This window comes from Somniosus microcephalus, chromosome 29 (genome assembly GCF_052327205.1).
Source record: "Somniosus microcephalus isolate GS21.2 chromosome 29, FLI_Smic_1.0, whole genome shotgun sequence".
NCBI classification, from domain to species: Eukaryota; Metazoa; Chordata; class Chondrichthyes; order Squaliformes; family Somniosidae; genus Somniosus; species Somniosus microcephalus.
The window spans coordinates 29,716,293-29,741,463 of NC_141015.1; the positions used below are offsets into that span (position 1 = coordinate 29,716,293).

Here is a 25,171-nt window from a genome sequence, read left to right on the forward strand (position 1 = left end):
CAAATCCCTACACAACGTTTATATACCGGTGTGGTCACCACCGGTATTACAGTATACAGCAGCCAAGAGAAAGTAGTACATCTCTTAAGGTAGTTCTCTTAAGGTGGAACAGGTTACATACACCACACTTTGTTAACCACTCTCTCAATGGCCCAGAAATTCGGGTCGGGGGCTTCCCGCGGGTGCAAGCCCTCGACCTGCACTTATCTTGCGCGCCGGCCGTTGAGCTGTGGGCCCTCGTGGAATTCCGATCCTGGGCCTGCTCCAGCTGCTGGCGCGCAGTGCTTGCGTATCCCAGGGGCGCAGTTAGTTCGATACGTCCCCATGGATCACGTGGGCCATGGGGAGCCAATTGGAGCAGGGAATGCTCCATTCATAAGTTTGACAGGAAGAGCTGTCAAAACTTATAAATACTACAGCCCCAAAATAGCACTAAATCTTCAAATAATTTTTTTTTTTTAAATCACATATTTAAAATAAATTATAAATTACATGAAATAACTATTTTAAACAATAATTTAAATTTTTGAAAAAATAATTTTATTTTCTAACGGGGCTAAAAATAAACTTACAGGAAACTTTCGTTTAACCGGAGGTTGAATGTCCGGAAAGTTCTATCTACCGGCAAAGTTCAGGAGCCGTTTCCTATAAGTTTTTTTTACTTCTCGTTGCTTTTTTTTCCAGTCAGGCTTTGCAAGGTCTAGCTGAAGCTGTTGCTTAGCTACAGAGACGCTTTTAAGCTGCGGCCGACTGTTTTGAAGCTGTGGGTTTGTTGATTCACATGGAGCTCAAAAGCTCCGTATGTTTTAACATTAGCGCTGGTTTCTACGGTAGTTTTGATGGTACGGCACCAGCTCGGTCCCGTCAGTGCCGGATACCAGAAAGTTTCCTGTACCTTGCTTTAAAGTATTTAAAAATAATAAACCTGTGGAAAAATTGTTTTAATTTTAATTAATTCACCACTTACCTTGTTAAAAGCAGGCCTTACGCCTGCTTTTTATATGTGTAAATTCTGCAGACTTACCCTCCTGGGAAAACCTGTAAAAAAAAAACTAAGTTCGATGCGCACGCGCAGCCTCTCCTGCGCACGCGTTCGAACTCTGAACCCCGTCGTTCAGGGGAACGGAAGTGCCGGTTTCCCGCGCATGCGCAGTGCATGCAGGAAACCGGCACTTCTATTGGGCTTACGGGTGAGTACCCCGTGCGTACTCACCCGTGGAGACCCGAATTCCTGGGCCAATATGTCCTGCCACCTTCAGGAGCCTATGCACATTAACTCCCAGGTCCCTCTGTCCCTGCACACTCTTTAAAACGGTGCCATTAAGTGTATATTGCCTCTCCCTGTTCCTTCTGCCAAAATGCAACTCACACTTCTCTGTATTAAATTCCACTGCCACTTGTCTGCCTATTCTGCTATCCTTTCTATGTCCTGTTGCAGTCGATTGGTATCATCATCACTGTTTGCCACACCCCCAAGTTTGGTGTCATCAGCAAATTTAGAAATTCAACTCTGTATTCCAATATCCAGGTCATTTATATATATCAAAAAAAGCAGTGGCCCCAGCACTGACCCTTGGGGAACACCACTGTCTACCATCCTCCAGACTGAAAAACAGCCATTTACTGGGAAAACAAAGCAACAAACTGCGGATATATATTGCCAGCTATTTTGTAAGCTTGCCACCTCTTTAGATGCCGCTGTGGCACACCCCATTCCTTAACTGGATGGGCAGATGATCTGCTCCCAGCTTCCTGCCACCAACTGACTTGACTTGAACACTAGGAAGTATATGACAGAGTTCCTTATCCCCAAGAAGAGTACCGCTGTTCCACCTGACACCTCCCCATTCCACAAGATTGAAATCAGACTTTATTATGTGATATTCCTGGGGAAGGTGTATGGAGTAACATGTAAGTCAGCCAACACAATATATTGCCAACTAACCCTGTATTTATCTCAGGAAAGAAGAATTGCTGAGAAAGAAAAATAAGCACAGGTCTTCCACTCCTGGTTAAGTACAATCATCTGGAAAATTCCAGAAGTTTTTTGTGCACTAAGTGGAAATGGAATGCCAGCAAGTGTTGATTATTCATTTCTAGTGTAACACCAACAAATCTCAAACTGGAACACTTAACGCATCGCTGGCCCAACAACGGTGGTGTGACTGCATGCTCAAATTAGTGCTGGCTTCCATAGAACACATAGAAACATAGAAGATAGGAGCAGGAGTAGGCCATTCGGCCCCTCGAGCCTGCTCCGCCATTCAATGCGATCACGGCTGATCATCCAAATTCAGTACCCTGTCCCTGCTTTCTCCCCATACCCCTTGATCCCTTTAGCCTTAAGAAATATATCCAACTCCTTCTTGAATATATTTAATGAATTGGCCTCTACTGCCTTCTGTGGTAGAGAATTCCACAGGTTCACCACTCTCTGGGTGAAGAAATTCCTCCTCATTTCTGTCCTAAATGGCTTACCCCTTACCCTTAGACTATGACCCCTGGTTCTGGACTCCCCGACCATCGGGAACATCTTTCTTGCATCTAGTCTGTCCAGTCCTGTCAGAATTTTATAAGTTTCAATGAGATCCCCTCTCATTCTTCTAAACTCCAGCGAGTATAAGCCCAATCGACCCAATCTCTCCTCATACGTCATTCCTGCCATCCCAGGTATCAGCCTGGTGAATCTTCGCTGAACTCCTTCCATGGCAAGAACATCCTTCCTCAGATAATGGGGGGGGGACGTTTTAAGCATGTGTCGGCGGAGTTAATCCGACTCACCAACTGGATTGGAAAAGTCGCTGGCCCACTGGTCCCCCTCCCCCCCAGTGCGCACTTGAAAAACTACTCCCAATGACTCAACACAACACCGAGACTAGCGCATGGGTGACTGAACTGTCGAAACATGGTGGGATCAGAATGTTAATATGGTTCAAAATTTTGGCGAACTTTTCAAGACTTCAGATATGTTGGCCTTCATAGCGAGAGGATTCGAGTACAGGAGCAAGGATGTCTTGCTCCAGCTGTACAGGGCCTTGGTGAGACCACACCTTGAGTATTGTGTGCAGTTTTGATCGCCTTATCTGAGGAAGGATGTTCTTGCCATGGAGGGAGTGCAGCGAAGATTCACCAGGCTGATACCTGGGATGGCAGGAATGACGTATGAAGAGAGATTGGGTCGATTGGGCTTATATTCGCTAGAGTTTAGAAGAATGAGAGGGGATCTCATTGAAACTTATAAAATTCTAACAGGACTAGACAGATTAGATGCAGGAAGGATGTTCCTGATGGCGGGGGAGTTCAGAACCAGGGGTCACAGTCTAAGGATAAAGGGTAAGCCATTTAGGACTGAGAAGAGGAGGAATTTCTTCACCCAGAGAGTGGTGAACCTGTGGAATTCTCTGCCACACAGGGCAGTTGAGGCCAACTTATTAAATATATTCAAGAAGGAGTTAGATATATTTCTTAAGGCTAAAGGGATCAAGGGATATGGGGAGAAAGCAGGGACAGGGTACTGAATTTGGATGATCAGCCATGATCTCATTAAATGGCGGAGCAGGCTCGAGGGGCCGAATGGCCTACTCCTGCTCCTATCTTCGATGATTCTATGATATATATATATATTTTTGAAATAGAATCTTTGTCAACTTTATTTTTATCTGGTGCCTTTAAACAACACTACCAGTATTCATCATGTTTTATGTCACCGAATGCCATGTCACGCCTCGTAAACAATCGTCATCTGCTGCACACAACTAGACAGCAATGCCCAGCAGTTACCCATGCCAGCACCCAGTGGACTCTGTCCTTGCGGTGCTGACCAGCTTAACACTGCTCAACAAGAGGACCTGGTGACAACTCCACCACTGGGCGGGAGATAATGTACACAACCGCGTAAACTCAGTCTTATTATCTCTAGTCTCCAATCTCTAGTCTCCAATCAATCAATCTCACCATCTCTTGCAACTTTGCTTGCTTTCCTCTATCTTAAATTACTACCATAGTTAGTGCTCCTCTGAACTTGCCCCTCTTGTTCCTTCTCATCTCCAAAGATGCCATCCGATGTGCTCTCCCCCACCCCGCCACATCCTCACTGTGTTGAAACTAAGACTCGTTATGCAGTCTCCTACTCCAACTCATCTCTTTATCGAACCCCAGAACTGTGCATGGCTTACCTTCATCGGTCTTCCTCCTTCCTACAACCTTCAGATTTTTAAAACCGAGCTCAGTCGCACCTGATCATTGCTGACTTGTCTTGTTTTTTCTTTTACTCTATTCAGCCTTGGGTGTGGTTCTACACCATGGAGCCTGGCCCTTTACCTTGGTCCCTGAACATCACCCGGTGCCCCAGCATCACCCCCCCAGCCCCTGTCCCTGAACATCAATCTAGCAATTTAAAAAAAATTAGAAATTAACTCTCTCAGGGGCCAGCCCTCGTTTTGACTGAAATCCAGGATTGAGTGTCAGAAAAATATTTTTGCAAAAATTGTTGTGGGGTTTTAGTGCTATCTTCCATGTTTTTAAGCTAAAAAAAATGTGCATTTATATAGCACCTTTCCTGTGCTTAAGACTCTCACAGCCAATTAAATACTTTTGAAGCATAGTCACAATTGTTATGTGGGTAAATACAGCAACCAACTTGCGTGCAGCAAGGTCACGGGAAAGCAAATGAAAAAAGTCACCAACTGATCTGTTTTGGTGGTGTCGGTTGAGTGTTCAACGTTGGCCGAGTGTTCAACGTTGGCCGAGTGTTCAACGTTGGCCGAGTGTTCAACGTTGGCCGAGTGTTCAACGTTGGCCGAGTGTTCAACGTTGGCCGAGTGTTCAACGTTGGCCGAGTGTTCAATGTTGGCCGGGACACTGGGAGAACTTCCTGCTTCCTCCAACAGTGTCATGTGAGCCACAAAACCCACCTGAGCAGGCTGAATTATGAAACTGAGAAACAATTAAGGAGATTTTTACAGCCGTTGAAGTACTTTTGTAATGTAGTAACTGTTGTAATGTAGGGAAACATGGGGCTGGAATTTGCCTGCCCTGGGAGGTGGGTACGGAGGCGGGTCTGCCGGAAAAATGGCAGAATTTGGGGGCGGGTGCTCAACCCACCTCCGTGCCATCTTGCCAGGAGGCGGGTAGCCGTCCTGCGCCGGGTCCTGTCTCCTTGGAGGCGGGAAAGGATTACAGCCACTTAACTGCCTGTTAACAGGTAGTTAACAGGCAGAAAATAGGATTATCCCCTTTTTGCCCACACAAGTGTGGGCTTCCCGAAGGCTCCGAAACCCGCCAGGATCACTGAGGCGAGTAGTAGGTCTGCTGGGGTCGGAGGGGTCCAAAAGTGTGCTGTGGAGGTGAGTGATGGGTGCAAGAGTGGAGAGGTGAGTATCTGAGGTAAGTGGAAAGTCTTAGAAAAAGTGTACTTACCTTTGTTTCTTCCTGCAGGCTTCAATTGGTGGGTATGCGGAGAGTCTCGGACCTCCACGTTGGAGATGACAGATGGCCACTGCATTCTCCAATGCAACAACCATCTCATTTCTGCAAAAGAAAGAGGTTTGATGAGTTCTTGAATTCAAGAACTCATCAAACTACAGAGAATGTCAGTGTTTGACAGCTTCACAGAGCTGTCAAATGATGACAATGCATCTGTCAAATTGAAACGTCATACGTTGACGTTCTCTGCAACCGGCTTTCCCTTAATTTGCCTGCTAAGCCCACTGGGCGGGCTTAACAAGGTCAATCAAGAGAAAATAGCGTGGGTTGGCCAGAAGTTGATGGAGGCGGGACTAAAACCCGACAAGTGGGAGACCCACCTCCAAAAGCTCCCCATTGGCAAAATCCAGCCCCTGGTAACCAATTTGCGCACAGCAAGGTCCCATAAACAGCAATGTGATAATGACCAGATAATCTGTTTTAGTGATGTTGGTTGAGGGGTAAATATTGGCCCCAGGACACCGGGGAGAACTCCCCCTTGCTCCACTTTGTAAAATCAAGTAGAATTTTTTAAAATCCTGGATCCTGAATTTTTTACATTCCTTATCAATAGGCTAAACCAGAGGAAAGTTGTCATTTGAACAAACATTTTTCAGGATGAGGCTACAACTGAAAGAGAGTCATCGTGAATGACTGGTGAGAGTAATTCTGGTGAAATAATCATCGCAGGTGCGTTTAAGAATCTCGCCCCGGGTCTCCACAGGTGGACGGTGACGAGCACCCCCAGCTACTTGCATCGCCTCAAGCCCAGCAGCAGTAGCTGCTCACTGATGTGTCCAGGTCACAGGGCTCTTTCCCTAGCACCAGAAATCAAGTGTGTACAAGCTGCTGACTATGATTATTTACGAGGAGCTAAATTAAATCCTCCAATTTGGAAAAAAATAAAACTTTTGAGTGATGACTTCTATTTGCAGCTTTCAAAATACCATTAATTCCTTATACGAGCTGCAGAATGAATTTGTGGTGGCTCATGGTGTCTAACTGGCTCCACACTGGAACAGGGACTGGGATTTACACACTGAAGCAGTTTGGCAGGCAGCTGTTTAAGAGGACAATGAAACGGGCATTAGTTAGGCATCTGGATTTAACTTCTTTTACGAAGTGGAGCAAGGGAGTTCTCCCCGGTGTCCTGGGTCAATATTTATCCCTCAACCAACATCACTAAAACAGATTATCTGGTCATTATCACATTGCTGTTTATGGGACCTTGCTGTGCGCAAATTGGCTGCTGCGTTTGCCTACATTATAACAGTTACTAAATTTCAAAAATACTTCAATGGCTGTAAAGCGCTTTGGGGCGTCCCGAGGTCGTGAAAGACGCTATGTAAATGCAAGTTCTTTTCTTTCTTCAACACTTAGTTCATTTTTTTTTCTGCTGACACGTTTTAGATTCATTACTGAAATATGTCATTGTTTCTGTCTAGGGGTTAACAGCTTTCAAAGGACCAACGCATTCTACTAAATAATGGCGTGACTCGAAATCTTACAAAAGGAAACTCTTTCCAGTCACTCACTGCTGCTGAATCTTAAGCGCTTTTCCCCCCCAAATAACAGGTTGTATAAAAAGGTCCCAGACCTTTCTCTCTACATGGATGCTGCCTGGCCTGCTGAGTATTTCCAGCATTTTCTGTTGTTATTTTGTATAAAAAGGTTACCTGCATTCTCGGGTAATAATACGGTAAAGAATACACATTACCGTGCAGGTTTCATGGTACCTGCAGACACGGCGATGGTCCTACACAGCTGTGGGAGGGGTGCTTGGGTGGGGTTCGCAGTTGGCCGGTCAGGATGGTCATTCCTTGTCCAAGGGACTCAAGTCACAAGTGGAAGGAGAAAGGAGCGAAAGAGAGGGGTCTTTTACAGTTGTGATAGGGCGTGGCCTCTGTGGATGGTGAGGGGTTCAGTGGGGTGGGCATCTGTCCAGTCAGTGATCAGCCTAGTGTCTTCTTTGGCTAAAGGGGGCAGGGAGGGGGGGGGGTGACTTGGGAGCTTGTGAGGCTGAGGTGGTGCCCACGGAAAGGAAGCCCATTCCTCCGGGTGCCCTTTTCAGTTCCAGGGGCAGCTTGAGCTGACTGCCAGATTTCCCCACAGGTTTTAGAACTGCTGGCTAGAAACAGCCTGGGAGCAAACACAACAAAGTCAACTGACAGCCATCGACAAAATAGAACGCTACATCCTTCCTGTGCCACTAAGGAGCGAGTTATAATTCAGTAAAGCACACTTCCCCTTTAAATCCGTCTGCCGATCTGTCAGCACTCCCTCCAGAAGCAACTTGGCAATTAGCGACATCTGACCTGCCAATCAAAATCAAAGGTCTCCCACTCCCCACCAATGATAAACGAGGGAAGGAAAAGGCAGCCAGGGCTATGGAACACTTGTATCACCCTTGAAATAAACTGATAGAAAAACAAGAGAACCAGGCTTCGATGGGCGTTTAGTGATACAACCTCAGCAACGAGACACGATAATTACCATCAACAACACTTCAGAATCTGCACTGCAGCAATCTTCTCAAAACTAACTACAGCAGATCAGCACAGATGCTCTTTCCCTGCTGAGAGAGATCATTAATTTGTTTTCCATGTAACAGAACTCCTATAATGCACCATCACTTTGCCATATCCTGCAAACAGTCCTCATATGTTGAGCAACCTCTTTGGCCTGATTCTTTAAAGCGGGGTTCCATTTGCGAATGAGCACAGAACCCAAGGCGCTACTTGTTCTGAATTGAGCTGATTCAGATTACAACGGACGGTGCTGGCTACGGCCAAATTAGGATCTGGAGAAGGTCTGGACATGTACAATGTCAATGTTCTCTCATTCCCATTTCCCAGCCCCCAAACTGGTCTTTTAATCTGTTTAATTTCCTGTGTTTTCTCAGTCCTGACGAAGGGTTTCGACCCGAAACGTTAACTCTGTTTCACTCTCCACAGATGCTGCCTGGCCTGCTGAGTTTTTCCAGCATTTTCTGTTGTTATTTTCGATTTCCAGCATCCGCAGTATTTTGCTATCGTACAATGTCACGTTCTGTGTTCCTGAAAGCTTTCTTCCTTAAACTATGGCAGCTGTCTGAGTGTGATAGTTGGCTGCTAGAAAGCTGGATGGTGATTGTTCTTTCCATTGTTTGGCAGTGGTTTGCACCTGTTTCTTTGTAGTGGTTTGGAGCCACTTCATGATCTAATATGATAGGCGAACACCTGATCCCTGGCGCTCTGGCTGCAGTCGGTGTACACCCAAGTCCCAGAAGCTTCAGCAGGTGATGAAGAACTATGGCCGGAATTTCCCGGGGGGTCAGCGGGTGGGATCGGTGGCGGGTCAGCTGGGAAATGTGATTTTTTTTTTGACAGTGGGTTGGGACCCCGCCTTTCCCACAAGCACATGGGTGATCTCCGATTTGACCCAACCTGCAGAGGCAGGCGACCCAATTAAACCAATTATTGGGTTGTTGACAGGCCCTTAATAATGCTTTTAACCTTACCTTTTAATTTTAACTGCTCACCCACGGGGTCCACGCTGCTCGAGGACCACATCTGTGAACCTGAGGCAGGAGTTGAATGGCCATTGCTCCAGCTGATTACTTGACAGCTTCAAATGTCCCACCTGATAGATCATCACTTTCCTCAGCCACAAGCTGTTTCTCAGTCCATTTCCAGCACAGATTCTGCAGGCTTTCCACTTTCCACTCTCCATCTAGCCACACCTCATTGGAAGAACTCTCTCACCACTGACAGAATGCTTCTGTCATCTCTACTTCACCTGCCATCTATTCCATCGATATGGGTGCCCTTTAAACTGCCTCACCTTGGTCCTCAGAATCCGACCACGATCAGCCCCAACACCAGGCACCCCAGCAGCACCAACAACACCAACTTTCTCCGCAGTCACCTGATGCTGCACAGGACACAGGGCATCAGCACTCAAGCACATTGCTGCCCGGGAGGCCAAGGATGGCCTCACCATGGTCAGATTTACTTCACTTGACGCTGTACACCCTGGCTGCCACATGATGCGCCAGGTTGGCACCACCCCACACCAACACCACAAAGCATCCCTACAATGTCCAAGCCATTCCTTTCACACTTATCACCATTGCGGGGGTACCATTATGTCTCACCATTCACTGCAACTCACTAAGCCACTTCCAAAGGTGCACACAAATCTGTCCAAGAACGCAAAGTGTTGAAAATACAGATTTCAATGGTTGACAACACTTTAACGGTAACTTTACATGAACATTGGATAAAACACCCAAGTGCCTACCCTTGTGTGTTGTTAGTTGGGATGATTGCACTCGGATGAGGGTGAGGGGTGGCTAGTGAGATGGGAAAGTGATAATGTAGATAGAGAGGGATGGGTGGAGGTGCAAGGTAAGTTGATGTGAGTAAGGATGTGCAGGATAGGGTAGGGAAGGCAGAGTGATGGGGATGTGATGAGTGGCTCAGCAGGATGAGGTTGAAAGGGTGGTTTTGTACTAACGTTTCGTGATATACTGAGATCATTGAAAGCTTTGCACCACTGCAGCCTGGTCCTCCTGACAACATCTCTGCTTGTGCCCCCTCCTGTGCAACGTGCAATCAGGCTATGTTGATCTCCTGGGGAGGTCTCTTCAGCCCATCAGAAGGGAAGAGAACCTCCCTGCGTGCTGTGACTCCCTCCATAAGTATATGGAGGGAGTCATGGGAGAACCTGGGTGCAGCCGTGCACCTCTGTGCAGTGCTTGTCAGTGTTTGCAGCACCTCAATGCTGTAGAACACTGACAGCAGAACTGTCAAAATAAATTTGCGCATGGTCCCTTTAAGGAAACTGGCTGATGACACGTCATGAATGACGTCACCGGACCCGCTTCCTCTAACTGTGCTGGGAAACGCACTGGGCGGGGCTTAACCAACCCCATCAACATAAATTCATTTTCCAGAGCGGCATGGAGCCAGCAGTGATGCCGCAACCCGCCACCGACATCGCCCGCCCCGGACCCGCCGAGGTAAGGAAAATTCCGGCCTATGTCGCCAAGACTTTTGGAGGTTGGGGGCAAGAGGGTCTAATGGAGACTCTGCCCCTCCCTGTTTGAAATTTAAACTTCATGCTTTCACTGCCTAAATTTCAAAAATTCCAAATCCAATGTCTCAGCTTATTCAAACAATCCAAACTTGCCATAGCCGAGTTTTTTTTGAGCAATATTGGGGAACTATCTCCACCATGACTCAGATCTGCCTAGCAGACTAAGTACAGTCCTTACCCCTTATACCGCCCACGTTTATCACAGGCAGTCGCCTATATTGGGCAAGTGTCAGTAACCATTTCCATTACCATACGAGTCTATTACAATGGCGCCGTTTATTACGAGTCAATAGCACCGGCTATTTCGGGCAGTTCTTTGCAAAATGCTGCCACACATCTCTCCCACGATGGTTTCTGTTCTGGCAGACTGGCAATTCTCTAGGTCAGACCTGACTGAGAGCTTCATCCAACACAAATCCATATTTAAGTGACCAGTAGAGGCGCAAGGATCAGTGAAGACTGGCGTTCCCATCCACCGCATACACTGGGCAAACCACGCAAACACCCACACGCCCGCTAGAAGCGGTGGCGGCTGTCATGAGAAGCTGGTCTTGGTACCGTGTACTTTCGATTGAAGTTCCGCCCCCTTTTTGATGCAATTTCTATATTGTATTGAGAAGAGTGGTACAAAAGAACACCGGCTGAAGGCCTGAAACCCGTTGGAAAATCCCTGGAAGAGTTACGAGCGCTGGAGTACTCCCCGAGTACTAACCATCCCATAACTGAAAGGCTGAAGTGCCTGCTACACATGAGCACTGTTTTCTGTGCCAATAAAACCAAGGAAGACTTTTGTGCTGTGACACCTGTGCTCAGAACGCAGAGATTCTACACAGAACATAGAAACATAGAAGATAGGAGCAGGAGTAGGCCATTCGGCCCCTCGAGCCTGCTCCGCCACTCAATGAGATCATGGCTGACGCACAAATCAAACATTAAAAAGATGTGGAGAGTCCAAACTTCAGGCAGCGAAAGCACAAAGTTTGGATTGCGATTGGAAGGGTGAGGAGAACTATCCATTAAATAGGCATAAATGAGTGAAGGAATTGTCGAGATGGCAGTTGCATAAACAGCGTTGGGCTTTCAAAATAGCCACTTTGAGCAAAGTTTTTGATTCATATATCGGGCCGTCATTCTCATTCAAAATGAAGTGACAGGAGTTTACCACATTAGAATGAAATAAAGACAAACTGGGAGCTTATAAATTTGAAGCCCGTGTGTGTCTTTGTGAAATCATGGGTAAAGAGAAGGAACAGCACGTGTGGGGGGAGAACTGGTGCCATGGGAATCGCAGCCATTCAGGAAGAGGTGCCAAATTAACTGTAATTTATGATGTTGATTTTTTGAGGTTGTAACTGAGGCATTCGGCAGTAAATCAATCAGCAGTGGAATGGAATCAAAGTCAGAAGTATTAGAAGCAAAGGCAAAAGAAAAATCTGTGTACCTCAATTAAAAGGGCTGCTTTGCAAGAGTTCCTGCTGTGAACTGAAGGAAAAGCACCTCCTGGCTTCATGTACATAAGCATTCTCCTCAGACTGGGGCAGATTTATGTGCAGAGTAATGTGCTGGAGAGAATGCACTGCTTGAACAAAGTCCAAATATACTTAATACTGGTTTTTAATAATTTGCACGTGTTTTTTTGAAGTTAGCTTGTACAAGTACTCACTAAGCATTCCTTTATACTGGTACCTGACTTTATTTTTAAGCCTGGATTTAATGCAAAATTACTTCTAGAAACGTATGAAAATAGTTCAACTTGAACACGTAATTTAGTGATTTGTCAATGTGTTTCTGGCACTTTATCAACTCTGTGTTTAATATGCACCATTTATTTTCAGACTTAATTTTGAAAGATGAAATCAGCACTTGGATTTCGAAATGCTCCATAAACTCCCTTCACACCAAATTCTTGACTGACAACACAGAACCAAGTGATTGATCATTTTCAGGTTTTCTTAACCCTCGAATGAGATTTTGATTAAAACAAATCATTTTTCATCAACGGATCACCAGGTGATTAGTTATTTCAGCAGAACATAAGTAAACAAACAGCAGCTGTGATTAATAAAGGCGATGGATGGGATCCAACTTTTTAATTCCCAGACAGGTTCAGCGTTCCTACAGCCAATAGAGGAAGTTTTATTATTCCCCTAATCCCTAAAAGCTTTGGCCTGCACAACTGGTCCTGTTAAAAGCCGGGGCCCTGGAGACTCTGGTATGCCGATTAAAAGCCAGAGGAACAACAGTAAATTATCAAATACACTTCGGAAAAAAAATATAAAGTCTATTCTCAACTTGGTGACAGGTATGATGTATGTATGTTTTGAAATGATGTGAAACCTTACCTAAACTAATTACTTCATTCATGTTAACAAAGCATTCCTCAGAGTCTGATAATTAACTGATTCATGCCCAATGCGCTGTGGCCTGAAACATCAGAAAAAAAGTTGCTTTTCCATTAATAAAAAAAGGTCACATCTATATAACAACTTCTTTATGTATAACACGCATGACAAGTGTTAACTGCTATGGGATAGATGTGCAAGTAAAATCTGAGATTTCAAAAACAATTCGGCATATGTTGATGACTGCCACACCACAATACATTTTGCACCATGTCCAACATCACTGAGAACTTTCTCTTTCATAATGCAGAGTGATTCTGGGAGTTAAGTGACCTCTGAGGGCAAAAGATACACTCATCATGGCAGAGCAGATCTGCACACTTGGCCATTCTCTGTCACGTAAATGGGGAGACAAAACCTCTAGGGTGGTGGCCTATAAAGGACCCTCTCCAAGCAGCAAGGGGCTTCCATCTTTGACCACCTCCTCAGAACTTGAAAATGAAAGAGTTGAATCTGAAAGAAGTTCATTGGTGCTGCAAGATCCATCCACTCATCCTGTCATTATACTTCAGAGGCATGGCACAGCATCAGTATTGTGCATTTATGATAAAGTCCATTGGCCACTTTATCTGGAATACCACAATCTCCATAAGCACCAAAGGCCATCAAATTATATGAGGCCATTGCCGGGTCCCACACACATTTGCAAAGGAGTTTTGGGTGCCTTTGATCAGTGGTGCTGCACTGTTGAGACAGCCCAATGACCTCATGATTTGCAATGCCATGTCCCAAGTGATGGATCAACGGGGCTAGTGGAGAGTTAAATCTGGCACTATGGTCCCAGAGTATAGAGACTGAGGTCTATGCAGCCCTACACGTAGCAGATCATTAGGCTTAATGAAGCAGACTAGAAGCCACTATGCAACCTCTGGTGGCACACTGGCATAGCTCTCAACTAAGACAATGAAATTCAGAAAAGATGAATGCAAGCATTTAGCAATGAGGTGAAAAGGGGACGCCAGATGTTAACTTCTGTGGTATTCATGTCTGTTTTCAATATCATTAAGCAATGCGCCATCCAGACTAAACTGCAAGCCAGTTCACTCAGCCCTAATGTTAAAAGCCTAATGACTCAATGCCTCCCTCCAAGACTGAAGATGCCTAACAAACCCTTGTGCTCCCTCAAGGACATGAAAGCTTAGCTAAGAGTTTCCCAGTAAATAATTTTACAAGTACCAGTGCAGGAAGGGTTAGTCTCTTAGATTCAGTTTTAGTTACAAGGAAAAAAATAAGAATGAACTCCTCAGACTTTTAAAGCCCATCACCATTCACCTCTAAAGTAGTCACTTTTCTTTTTGTAAACATTGTTGCTCTCCACACAATGACAGGTGTGACCACCCCCAAAGATACAGCCAATTGCAGCTTGCAAATACTGAGATACATTCCCCTTTAGTTAGAGCATGTGCTATCATGGGCTCCTACAAGCAACCCAAGGTCATAGTTAACTGAGACAATCTCAGCGGGACTCAAAGCTGTGGGCACGGAAAGTGCGACACACATTTTTCCCAGTGCATTATGCATTCTTTAAACCCATATCGTTTTCTAATTTATAATCTGGCGCATACGCAGCACGACTATACCAGACTGATCTGTTACAAAAAGAAATCATGTTACAAAAAAAAAAGTCATGTTACATAGTTGAGTGTGCACCACATCAGTCACAGACATAATGAGAAACACAAAAATCTCTTAAAGCAGCTTTGTTGCAGTTGAACGAAATCATTAATTCTACTGTTGACTGATGTTTGGACATTTTTTTTTCCGAATGGTAAATTGCACCAGAATCATTCGGATAAATAATAGGTTTTCCTTGTAATTTTTGTAGGTCAGTAAAACGCTTATATTAGAGGTGGCATTACAGTCACAATTATAATGAATGGGAGGTGTGTATAGGTCCTTGCACTGACCATTAAAATGAACGCTACTATCACTTCTGGCCTAATTGCATGGCACATAAAGGAGAACTGATAATCCATCACTGTCCACCAGGCCACCCCAAGCAACAGAGCTCTATCACCCCATCTCCGCCCCCCCCCCAAAAGAAAATGGTGAACTAGCATGAAAGAAGTCCATTTCTCTAGATAGTCTACTCTGAATTCAAAGTCACTGAATTCAAGTGATCTGATAATTCAACTGGTTAGCGCTATATTCCCACTGTTCAGTGGTATTTATGGTGCTTAATCACATCTTTTGGACAATTTGAATTCTTTTAGTGAAAAAATATGACTTTAAATTATCAGTATGGTCCAAGACGGCAAAGCATCTCAATGACAATGTCATCTCACGCCCTTGATGTGTTACCGCTGTCTTGTAATAGCTTCCAGGCTCCATGTTCTCCTCTATTTAACATTATTTCCTGTGGATTAGACTTCTTTATAAAGAAATTGGGTAAATCAGATTTTTTTTTGTTATTACTGAAATCTCAAATTGCATTAAAATGATTTTCTACAATCTGCCTCATTAGCCGCAGCAGGTGAACGTTCCACTTCATGGAGCAATCACAGCGACGGGGAGTTTGGGTGCCTCCAACACATTAAGAACATTCATTTCCAGGTGACTGCTCACATATTCGAGAATTAAAACAATAATTTGTGTTGATATACTTCTCTATCAATAAAAAGGCCCGTGTCCCAGCGCACTTGACATGAATGTCAACCTTAGCCACCATTTCCCAATAGCTGGAAAAAGCAAGACTTTCAGTGAATGCAAACACGTTTTCTCTGCAGATGGTTCACGGCACCCCTCTTATGGTCGAGCTGAAATACTATGGGTACTTCTCATCTTCTTAGAAGTCCTCATTAAGATTGGGAAAGGAGATGGGAATACCTCTTACTGTCCCACTACATGACTGACTGATGAGTTGTCCACTAGTTGCAGTACAAAGTATTTCAAAGTCCTTTATCTGCAAATTATGAGGAAGCTCTTAAAAAAATGCATTTTTGAGTGCTCTAATTTGTTGGAAAAGAACTCCTGAATTTTCAACCAACAGTCACTTAGCATTGAACTTGAATGATTTTGCAAGTACTAAAAGCTTTTTCTCTCTTCAAGAACTCACTCTACCTGTGAGGACAATCCAGCTATCTTCTCAATCTAAGTGTGGAAACTCATTTTCATTTAGAGATTCAACTCAACCATCTCTAGAACCATTTAATGGAGTTCATGGGTTATTCAAGAAACAGAACACAATCTACCCAACTAGAGATGGTAGGTGATGATCCCGTTTCTAATGCAAACAAGCAGCTCAATAGAATGTCACCAGCGGCTCTTAATTCTAGATACCAAGTTTGATGGATTCAGCGGCAATAAGTCCATTCTCATTAGTTGCCTCCTTCAGAACTGTCCTTCTCTGGCAACCCAACCAGGCCTGGCACATTATTTTCCGACCGCAAATTTCCTCAGATCCCAAGTCTGTCACCTCAATGAGAAAACAGAGCATGTTTTGGGAGCATAGCAGATAGTGACCAAAGGACATAAAGCAGCTAAAAACTAAGCAAGAGACAGGTAGATTTAGGAATTAGTGTTTGGAGTAGAATAGCTGTTAGGGTATACAAATTAAGTCAGGTGCTCCACTGTGCTGCGTTAAGACGTGCTCTGCGGATTTAAGGATTTGGATTTGTTGTAAAACAGTTGATTAAAGCTTTGGTTAACGCTTAGACCAAGTGCCTAGTAATTTTCTTACGTCAATTTAATCAACTGTTTTACAACATGGAGGTCTAGTTGTGTCCTTCACTAGTTCCTGTTAAGAATGTCCTGCGCAAGCTGGGCCCGTGCCCAAGTATTTATACTCTCCCTGGACAGTGCCACCCACAGGCTGCTCAGTATTAGTTCCTAAGTCTTTCTTTCATGAATGACTGATTTATGTCAGGGTTATTTTAGCGAATGACAATAGGGGAGGGTAAGTATGAGATGTTCAATGGACGGTTCAGACTTATCTGCAAGCCAGTTCACTCAACCCTAATGTTAGAAGCCTAATGGCTAAGTGCCTCCCTCCAGGACTGGAGATGTTTAACAAATCCTTGATCAGACAGGACTTGTCATCTTTGACATTTTTTTCTCCAGGCTAGAGGTATCATTATTTTCAATGGATATGCCAATTGAGCTATGTAGGCAGTGCTATGAAAACCTCAGACCTCCTCTTCATTAGCTTAAAAAAAATCATCGTATGGAAGAAACAAGTCAGGTTCATGATGTACATACAAGTAATACGTGGGGTACTAATGCCCCTTTGGAGAAAACATTTGCGTTCAAATTTCATCTAATTGTAAATCCAATTTGCTTAACACATGGTACATCAAACACAATTTGAAATGTTTGGAAGATCTGCATTTTAACCCAACAATTCCTGGTGTTAAGATACATTGGCCCTGAAAAGCAGACAAGAGCATAATTATAATGTCTTTCATGGGTAAAAGTCTGACAGACAAATTCTATTGAAATTATTAATCATTGTTTCCTAGAATGTTTTTTTTATTATAAATGTATGCTAAACTTTAAAACTATATTAGAAGTCAAATTCTTTTTCATTTCTTGCCAAATGTTAAATAAAAATAAAAGGTTCCATATGAATACTGTAGTGACTGGGAGAATAAATCAGATGATTCTGGTTTCTGTGTTTGCTTTAAAATGAATAATACAGCAGGCAGTCAAAATGAATCATACTGTTTAAGGTCCAGCATAATGGGGAAGGTCTGTTTTACTTTCCTAAAATTGCAAAAACCAAGACCTTGGCTGATGGAAGCTTCAGGCACGTTAACCATTTGTGGGAAAGGGAATGTCAGGGTTGGAACGTACAATGTGGTCACCCTGAAATCTAGTGTATTGGCCGCACTTGCCGTGCCTATACAGTCCATCCATAACATCACATAAATTGCACCACCAGGTCATGAACAGCTGGAGGACGGTACGATTAATATGCCGAATTTTATAATATTTCATCACGCTAAAATCCGGCCTACAAAGCACATGAGGGAAAGATTTCCTCTGGGTGCCCTGCAGAGGGAAATCACAAATATGCTCTTTATAAACAGATTTATGATTTTGTTCTCCATGTCTTTGTTACCTCCAGATTCGACTACTGCAATGCTCTTGCAATTGGCTCCTGGCCCGGAGTTTCAAATTCTTATCCTTGTGTTCAAATCCCTCCCCTCCCTATCTCTGTAACCTCTTCCGGCCCAACAACCTTCCGAGATCTCTGCACTGCCTGGGCCCTAAGCTCTCCACTTCTCTCTCCTCCTTTAAGATGCTCCGTAAAACCTACCTCTCGGACCAAGCCTTGTCCTAATATCTCTTTATGTGGCTCGGTGTCAAGTTTTGTCTGATAACGCTCCTGTGAAGCGCCTGGAGGCATTTTTACTACGTTAAAGGTATTACGCAGATGCAAACTGTTGTTACACATAGCATACAGAGGAAGGTTTCCGTATAGTTAAAGTACGATAGTTTTCAAAATGAATGCTATGCAACAATTACTACCCCACGCAGGTTCGGCAGAAACCAAACCAACTTTGGACAACGTTGAGGCCCATTTATGGGTCTCCCTCCAACAGCTCACCACATAGAGCAGAGCCGAGCCACACCGGCCAAGTAGGCTCCAGGGTCTGTGTTGTCTTATCTGATGCCATCATAGAAACAGCAGTGCGGGGGTGGGAAAGGGGGGCATGCTCTCCAGTCCGAAACGTGCAATGTAGACATCGGCTGAGAAGGTGGTCAGGCTTATCGACTGGCACAATTCAGTAGCTCGCTGACACTCACTATCTATGCTCACGCCTGAAAAGAATCATCATTTGAATAAGGTAGCAGAGGGCAGTCAGCACCAGGCCCCAAACGTGAGTCAGTGCATTGGTGACAGAACTGCGTCGAGGGAGGATTAAAAAAAGAACGTTTAAACAAAGAAATCACTAAAAACGTAAGGATATAACGAAAGGGGGAAGGGTGGTGGAAACAAAGCATGGAGGAAGAACTGACTGAACTAACTATGAGTCAGAAATGACATGAAATGTCCAGCTTTATCTCTTACATCTACATAATGGTCTGGAAATTGCGGTCGGAGGCTTGCTGCCCGCGTACGCCTCCGAACCGAAAGAAAACTCCATACTTACCTGCTGCCTCCGTATCTTCAGACTCTTGCAGTCCTGGGCCTGCGGGCATACGCCTGCGTAAAGGCCCACGGACCTCAGGGGCGCAGGCATTTCGCAAGCGTCCCTGGGATCACCTGGGCCAGGCCAACCAATGACAAAGCGGGATTTCTGTGATGCTTACGGTGATTTAGTTTACGTCCATAAGCATGAATAGAAATCCCCTAATAAAATGTCACACCACTGAAATAAAAATGAGCGATCACAGGTTCAAAATTAATTAAAATACCCTTTAATAAAACAATTAAAGTAAAAACTGAATTTTTTGAAAAATAAATTTAAACATTTTTAAATGGGATAAAATTTACCTAACCTAATTTTAAATGTAAGTGAACGTGAAAATCATTAAAAAAAAATATTTTAACATTTATTTTAACCCTTACGCCAGTAAAAGACGGCCCTATGCCTGCATTTACCAGGAGTAAGGGTTTGGTGGGTATTCGCTGGGCCCAACACTGCGCCAGCGAAAGTGAATTTACAGCGGATGCGGTGGCTCTGTCGAGGTGAAACTTGACAGATCGCAAGTTCAGGGTTTTCGCGCATGCGCATCGCACACGGAAACCCGAACCTTGTGGGGCCTTTCACAGCACTTCATCATAGGCCCTGTAAATTCCAGGCCTAATATTAAAAATCTCCATGTATTCATCAACCTTCCACCAGTGGTGGCGCTGTAGTATCCCAGTTTTGTGTTTTCCGGCTCCTCAGCCTGTACTGCAGGAAAACTCCTCGAGGTCGAGGTTAACCTCTGGAACGCACAGCCTGTCCGCCTATTCGAGGGGGGAGGGTGAAGAGGCCGGAGCCATTTTGAGGTTCGGAGCTCATTCATCTGAAGTTGCCCGCCCCAAATGGGCTTCCCGATTCACACTGTGGAAAAAAGATGTTGCACTCTACACAAGGGTATGCAACAACAGATCAGGAAATACGTCTGCCACATGGGACAGATGCTGGTCCTTTGACATCTCCACCACCATCCCCGAGACTGCCGGAGGAGAGAATACATGTGCTTTACTAAAATGTGATGCAAAACCAGCAACACTTCTGCACATGACTCTGTGATGTCCTCAGGAGTTCTGGGACCAGCATCCAGTTCTTCTGTGGTCAAGGTGGCCCCAACCCAGAGTACTACTCTTTAAAGGATCCTTAAAGTGCCTGATCCTTCTGATGCACGGTAATTTGTAGATCTGTGAATAGAACAAAGAGATCTTTTTAAAACACATTATCAAGGTAAATTATCATAGATTACTGGAGCAATAAGCCTGCTTTACAATCACGTTTTCTTTGACATATATTCCGTTTGTGACCAGAAATTCAAATGTTGCACGGAAAAGCTCACATTTCGTCTCTCTTTTTCACTTTTCCCATTTATCTATAAATACTACACACTGATGTGTCGATTGAAAGTACATGTGGCAATCTACCGTACCTGAAGTGGTTTCTTTTTCTTATTTGTCTCCACTCTCTTCATTCCCCACTCCATGCCAGTTTTCCAGTCCTACATTGCGTGTAGAATCGACGCCTTCAATATCTTGGCTGTTCACTCTCCAAGATACAACTGCTGCGAATTTCTGTCATGTTCCGCCACTTGTGGTGTCTTAACCTGCAGGAGCTGCTATCCTTATATTCATCTAGAGGAGACGGTCTGGTCCAAGTACAAAGTATAGTGCTAATGGAGTATGCCATGCAACTAATTGGAATATGAAGCATAACTTTACCCCAAATAATTGGCTCCATTAGCGCTTTCAGTTCCCCCACTGTACTTTGGAATTTGTGAAGTAACATTAATATGACCCAAATTAACTTTAACAAAAAGGCTTGCATTTATATAGCGCCTTTCACGACCTCAGGATGTCCCAAAGCACTTTCCAGCCAATGATGTACTTTTGAAGTGCGGTCACTAGGTTGATTCCTGAGATGAGGGGGTTGTTTTATGAAGAAAGGTTGAGCAGGTTGGGCCTGTACTCATTGATGAGTTTAGAAGAATGAGAGGTGATCTTATTGAAACATATAAGATTCTGAGGGGGCTTGACAGGGTAGATGCTGAGAGGATGTTTCCCCTCGTGGGGGAATCTAGAACTAGGGGGCATAGTCTCAGAATAAGGGGGCGCCCATTTAAGACGGAATTTCTTCTCTCAGAGGGTCGTGAATCTTTGGAATTCTTTACCCCAGAGAGCCGTGGAGGCGGAGTCATTGAATATATTCAAGGCGGAGATAGACAGATATTTGAGCTACAGGGGAGTCGAGGGTTATGGGGAGCGGGCGGGAAAGCGGAGTTGAGGCCAAGATCAGATCAGCCATGATCTTATTGAATGGCGGAGCAGGCTCGAGGGGCCGAATGGCCGAATCCTGCTCCTATTTCTTATGTTCTTACCGTTGTAATGTAGGAAATGCGGCAGCCAATATTCACACAGTCCCACAAACAGCAATGAGATAATAACCAGATCATCTGTTTTCTACTAATGTTGGTTAAGGGATAAATATTGGCCAAGACACCGGGGAGAACTCCCCCGCTCTTCTCTGAATAGTGTCATGGGTACTTTTACATCCACCTGAGAGGGCAGACTTGGCCTCGGTTTAACGTCTCATCCAAAAGATGGCACCTTTGACAGTGCAGCACTCCCTCAGCACTGCACTAGAGTGTCGGCCTAGCTTTATGTGCTCAAGTCTCTCAGAGGAGCGGGGGCTTGAACCCACCACCTTCTGTCTCCGAGGCGAGAGTGCTACCCGCTGAGCCAAGGCTGACACCTTGCTAGTTGCCACATGCAGAAACATTTGACAGTCTGAATTTCTACTTTAAAATAACTGCAAACAGGTTGGTATAAACCTGTGAACTTCAACATTAGTTAAGTGATCATTAACATTCAGTGACAAGCCTTGCAAATCACTGCCAGCCTGAAGTGCTGGTACTCTGTAGTAGAAAGGGTTTATCCACTTCATATCATGTTTGGGAATGCAGGCACTGTGCGAGACCCAGCGGTGCAATACACATAGATTAAAGAGCAATAACACATGCAATGATTTTATTACGGACGCATCAACTTGTATTAAACTGAAACTCCTGCTTCGCTTCCCCAGGACAGTACTTCAAACTGGTGGCCTGAGTTTCACATTGGAAACCTGATATACTGCCAGCTGAATATCTCGAAAGCTGCATAAAAAAAAATGCCCCAAGCAGCAGACTGCTGTTTGTTAGAGACTGCGTACAAAAGAACCATCCTTTACTGCTTATAAACACAGCAGAGTATCACATGAATCAGAGGTGTACAAGAGTCATTATAAATGCATCATGGTCTAGTTAAGTAACATATGTGTAGCTTAGCTTTTTAACACCACTGCTTATTTTTTTTTAACATAGAATACATTTTCTGTCAAGGCTACAAAATAAGGGCAGTTTGATAAATGTAGACTCCTTTAACTGAACCTGCACAACATCTACTAAGTTCTTCCAACAGTTCACAACTTAGTGATATTCCAGTAACATCCTTCCAAATACATATATTTTTGGGGGCTGCGGATTATTTTGGGCAGGGATCTGTCAGAGTTTTGAAAGTGTCTGTTATAAATCTCATCATCAAGAAACTACTCATGAAATAACGCTGGACGGCCAGCTGGTGGCGCCGTCCAAGGAGTATAAATACTCGGGCGTGGGCCCCAGCTTTCCAGGGACATTTTGTAAGACAAGGAGCTAGTGAAGTACAACTAGACCTCCATGTTCTGCAACAAGTTGATTAAAGTCTTGCTTTATGCTCAAACCAAGTGTGTAGTGAGTTTTATTATGTCAGTGTCCTTGTGGTGGGATATTTGGTCCTTAGTGTTATTTTACTGGTGTGGTTACATTACTGCCCCATTCAGATTTTTAAAGAATTACACAGAATTTACCGCACAGAAACAGGCCATTCAGCCCAACTGGTCTGTGCCGGTGTTTATGCTCCACACGAGCCTCCTCCCACTCGCCTTCATCTCACCCCATCAGCATAACCGCCACAAACTCCATCCCTCTTCCTGGCAATTGTCTGAGGTTGAACCAGACTGTTCAAATCTTGGTGTCATATTTGACCCTGAGGTGAGCTTCTGACCACATATCTGTGCCATCGCTAAGACCGCCTCCGGAACATTGCCCGACTCCGCCCCTGCCTCAGCTCATCTGCTGCTGAAACCCTCATCCATGCCTTTGTTACCTGTTGACTATTCCAACGCACTTCTGGCCGGCCACCCACGTTCTACCCTCCATAAACTTGAGGTCATCCAAAACTCTGCTGCCTGTGTCCTAACTCGCACCAGGGGTTGCTCATCCACGGCACTAAGAAGGTTTGCAGAGCAGCAGATACAACCTGCCACCTTGCATCTTCGGCAAAAGTGGATGCAACACTGCATCTTCAGTCACCTGCCAAACTACACTCGCGCCCCGCCGGTTTCCACCTGTGCGGGTAAATCACTGCGATGGTCATGTTGCAGATCTGCAGGAAAAGAAACGCAGCAAACAGCGCCTTCTGGGGGCTGACATGAATCAACTGAGCGGCCTGCGGGCGGCGCTGTCCAGGGAGAGTATAAATACTCGGGCACGGGCCCAGCTTGCGCAGGACATTCTTAACAGGAACTAGTGAAGGACACAACTAGACCTCCACGTTGTAAAACAGTTGATTAAAGCTTTGTTTAACGCTTAGACCGAGTGCCCAGTAGTTTTCTTATGTCAGGTGCCAAGCAAATCGATGGACAGCATAGAGGGATCAATTGCAGATGTGTACAGGCTCTCCTGATGGTTTGGCTCTTGCTTATGTGCAGCTTGTGATCTACAAAGACCTCTGGGTTTCACCCCATAACTGTTTATTATTCCATACACAGAACAGCAATCTTCTCCTCAAAAAAAATGCAACAAATATCTAAGTTGCGGACGGTTGGTCTTAACTAAATTAAAGCCTAAGAAAAGAGCGTCAGATTCACACTACATTTGGATTAGTGCAGCACTGGCACACAGTAAGAATGGCTGTATGTGCGAGGCACCTGCTGTTAGGCAAAAAAAAACCACGGTAACATCTTCCATTTTTTGTTTTTCCTTCGAGATATATTCTTTATTCAAAAGAATGACAAGTTGGATGAATGTTTTGTCAGGCTTAATGTGAAGAGACAGTACTATACCTTGATAAACGACCTCATGGAGAAGAGGTTGGCCAGCATAGTGGAGAGGCCTGGAGCCAGGCAGCTTTGGGCTATAAAACCCAGCTTCAGTTCAGCTAGGCAGATTGCATCATCCCCTTCCTTCCAATTCCAGCTGGGTATGTTCAGCAGATGGGCCTGATAGCATTGGAAAGAAGAACAAAAAAAGAAAAAGTTACAAATTCAATTCCCCTCATTCTGCTCCCGATATTTAAAAACATTGTGAAAAATTGCAGAGAGCTTCAGGAGATGCTACAAACTGGCTCCTTTATTTTCTCTGCACAGTAAAGAGGCGCGAGTGCGGCCTGCAACAAAGCGCGCTGCACTTCAATCTGTATTCACATCTGTTGCCCATTCAGAGCGAGCTCCCCTGGGCCTTTCATACCTTTCCAATATCGCTGGTTAAACATTTCGTTTCATTTTTATATTGTTCATGCAGGAGTGCCAGTGTAGCGTTTCTGTTCTGTAATGAACGCCAAAACTACAAGCAGCTGCAGCCCTTTTTCATGGCAGGCGCGGAAGGAGCGCTGGATATAACGCAGCCTCGCTTGCTCCCTTACTCACCCTGTGCCTGGGCTGTCAGTGCTGCATTTTGCTGCCTGACATTTTACAGGTGTGTGCTCCCTGGCTTTGAAGAGATGTACTTTACGGTCATTTTAAATATATAACACACACACACACACACAAATTAAGGCAATGTACAAAAACAAAGAACGAGCCTGAACCGCTGAAAACAAATCTCGGTTTAAATCAAATCCAATGATTAATTTGAGAGTTTAAGAGGCAGGAGAGACAGTGTGTTTATTTTTTTTTATCAATCCCTGATTTCGGAACAACATCCTTCCTTGCTCTTCTGGGGGCGGAGAAGGGTCCTTGTGTGGAGCAAATTCTGAATGCATTTATAAAGAACAGGTTTACATTCTCACTATTGAGTGCCCCCCCCGG

General features: G+C 44.6%; 1 protein-coding gene across 16 annotated transcripts in view; it reads right to left on the bottom strand.

The window, feature by feature from the left end:
- Positions 1-25,171, bottom strand: part of kcnma1a (potassium large conductance calcium-activated channel, subfamily M, alpha member 1a) — a 1,094,159-nt gene that overhangs the window by 230,268 nt on the left and 838,720 nt on the right. For all 16 annotated transcript variants that reach the window (XM_085970505.1, XM_085970490.1, XM_085970491.1 and 13 more), the window contains one exon: positions 24,209-24,364. In XM_085970505.1, the coding sequence (XP_085826631.1) occupies positions 24,209-24,364 (156 nt within the window). The remainder of the gene's footprint in view (positions 1-24,208; positions 24,365-25,171) is intronic.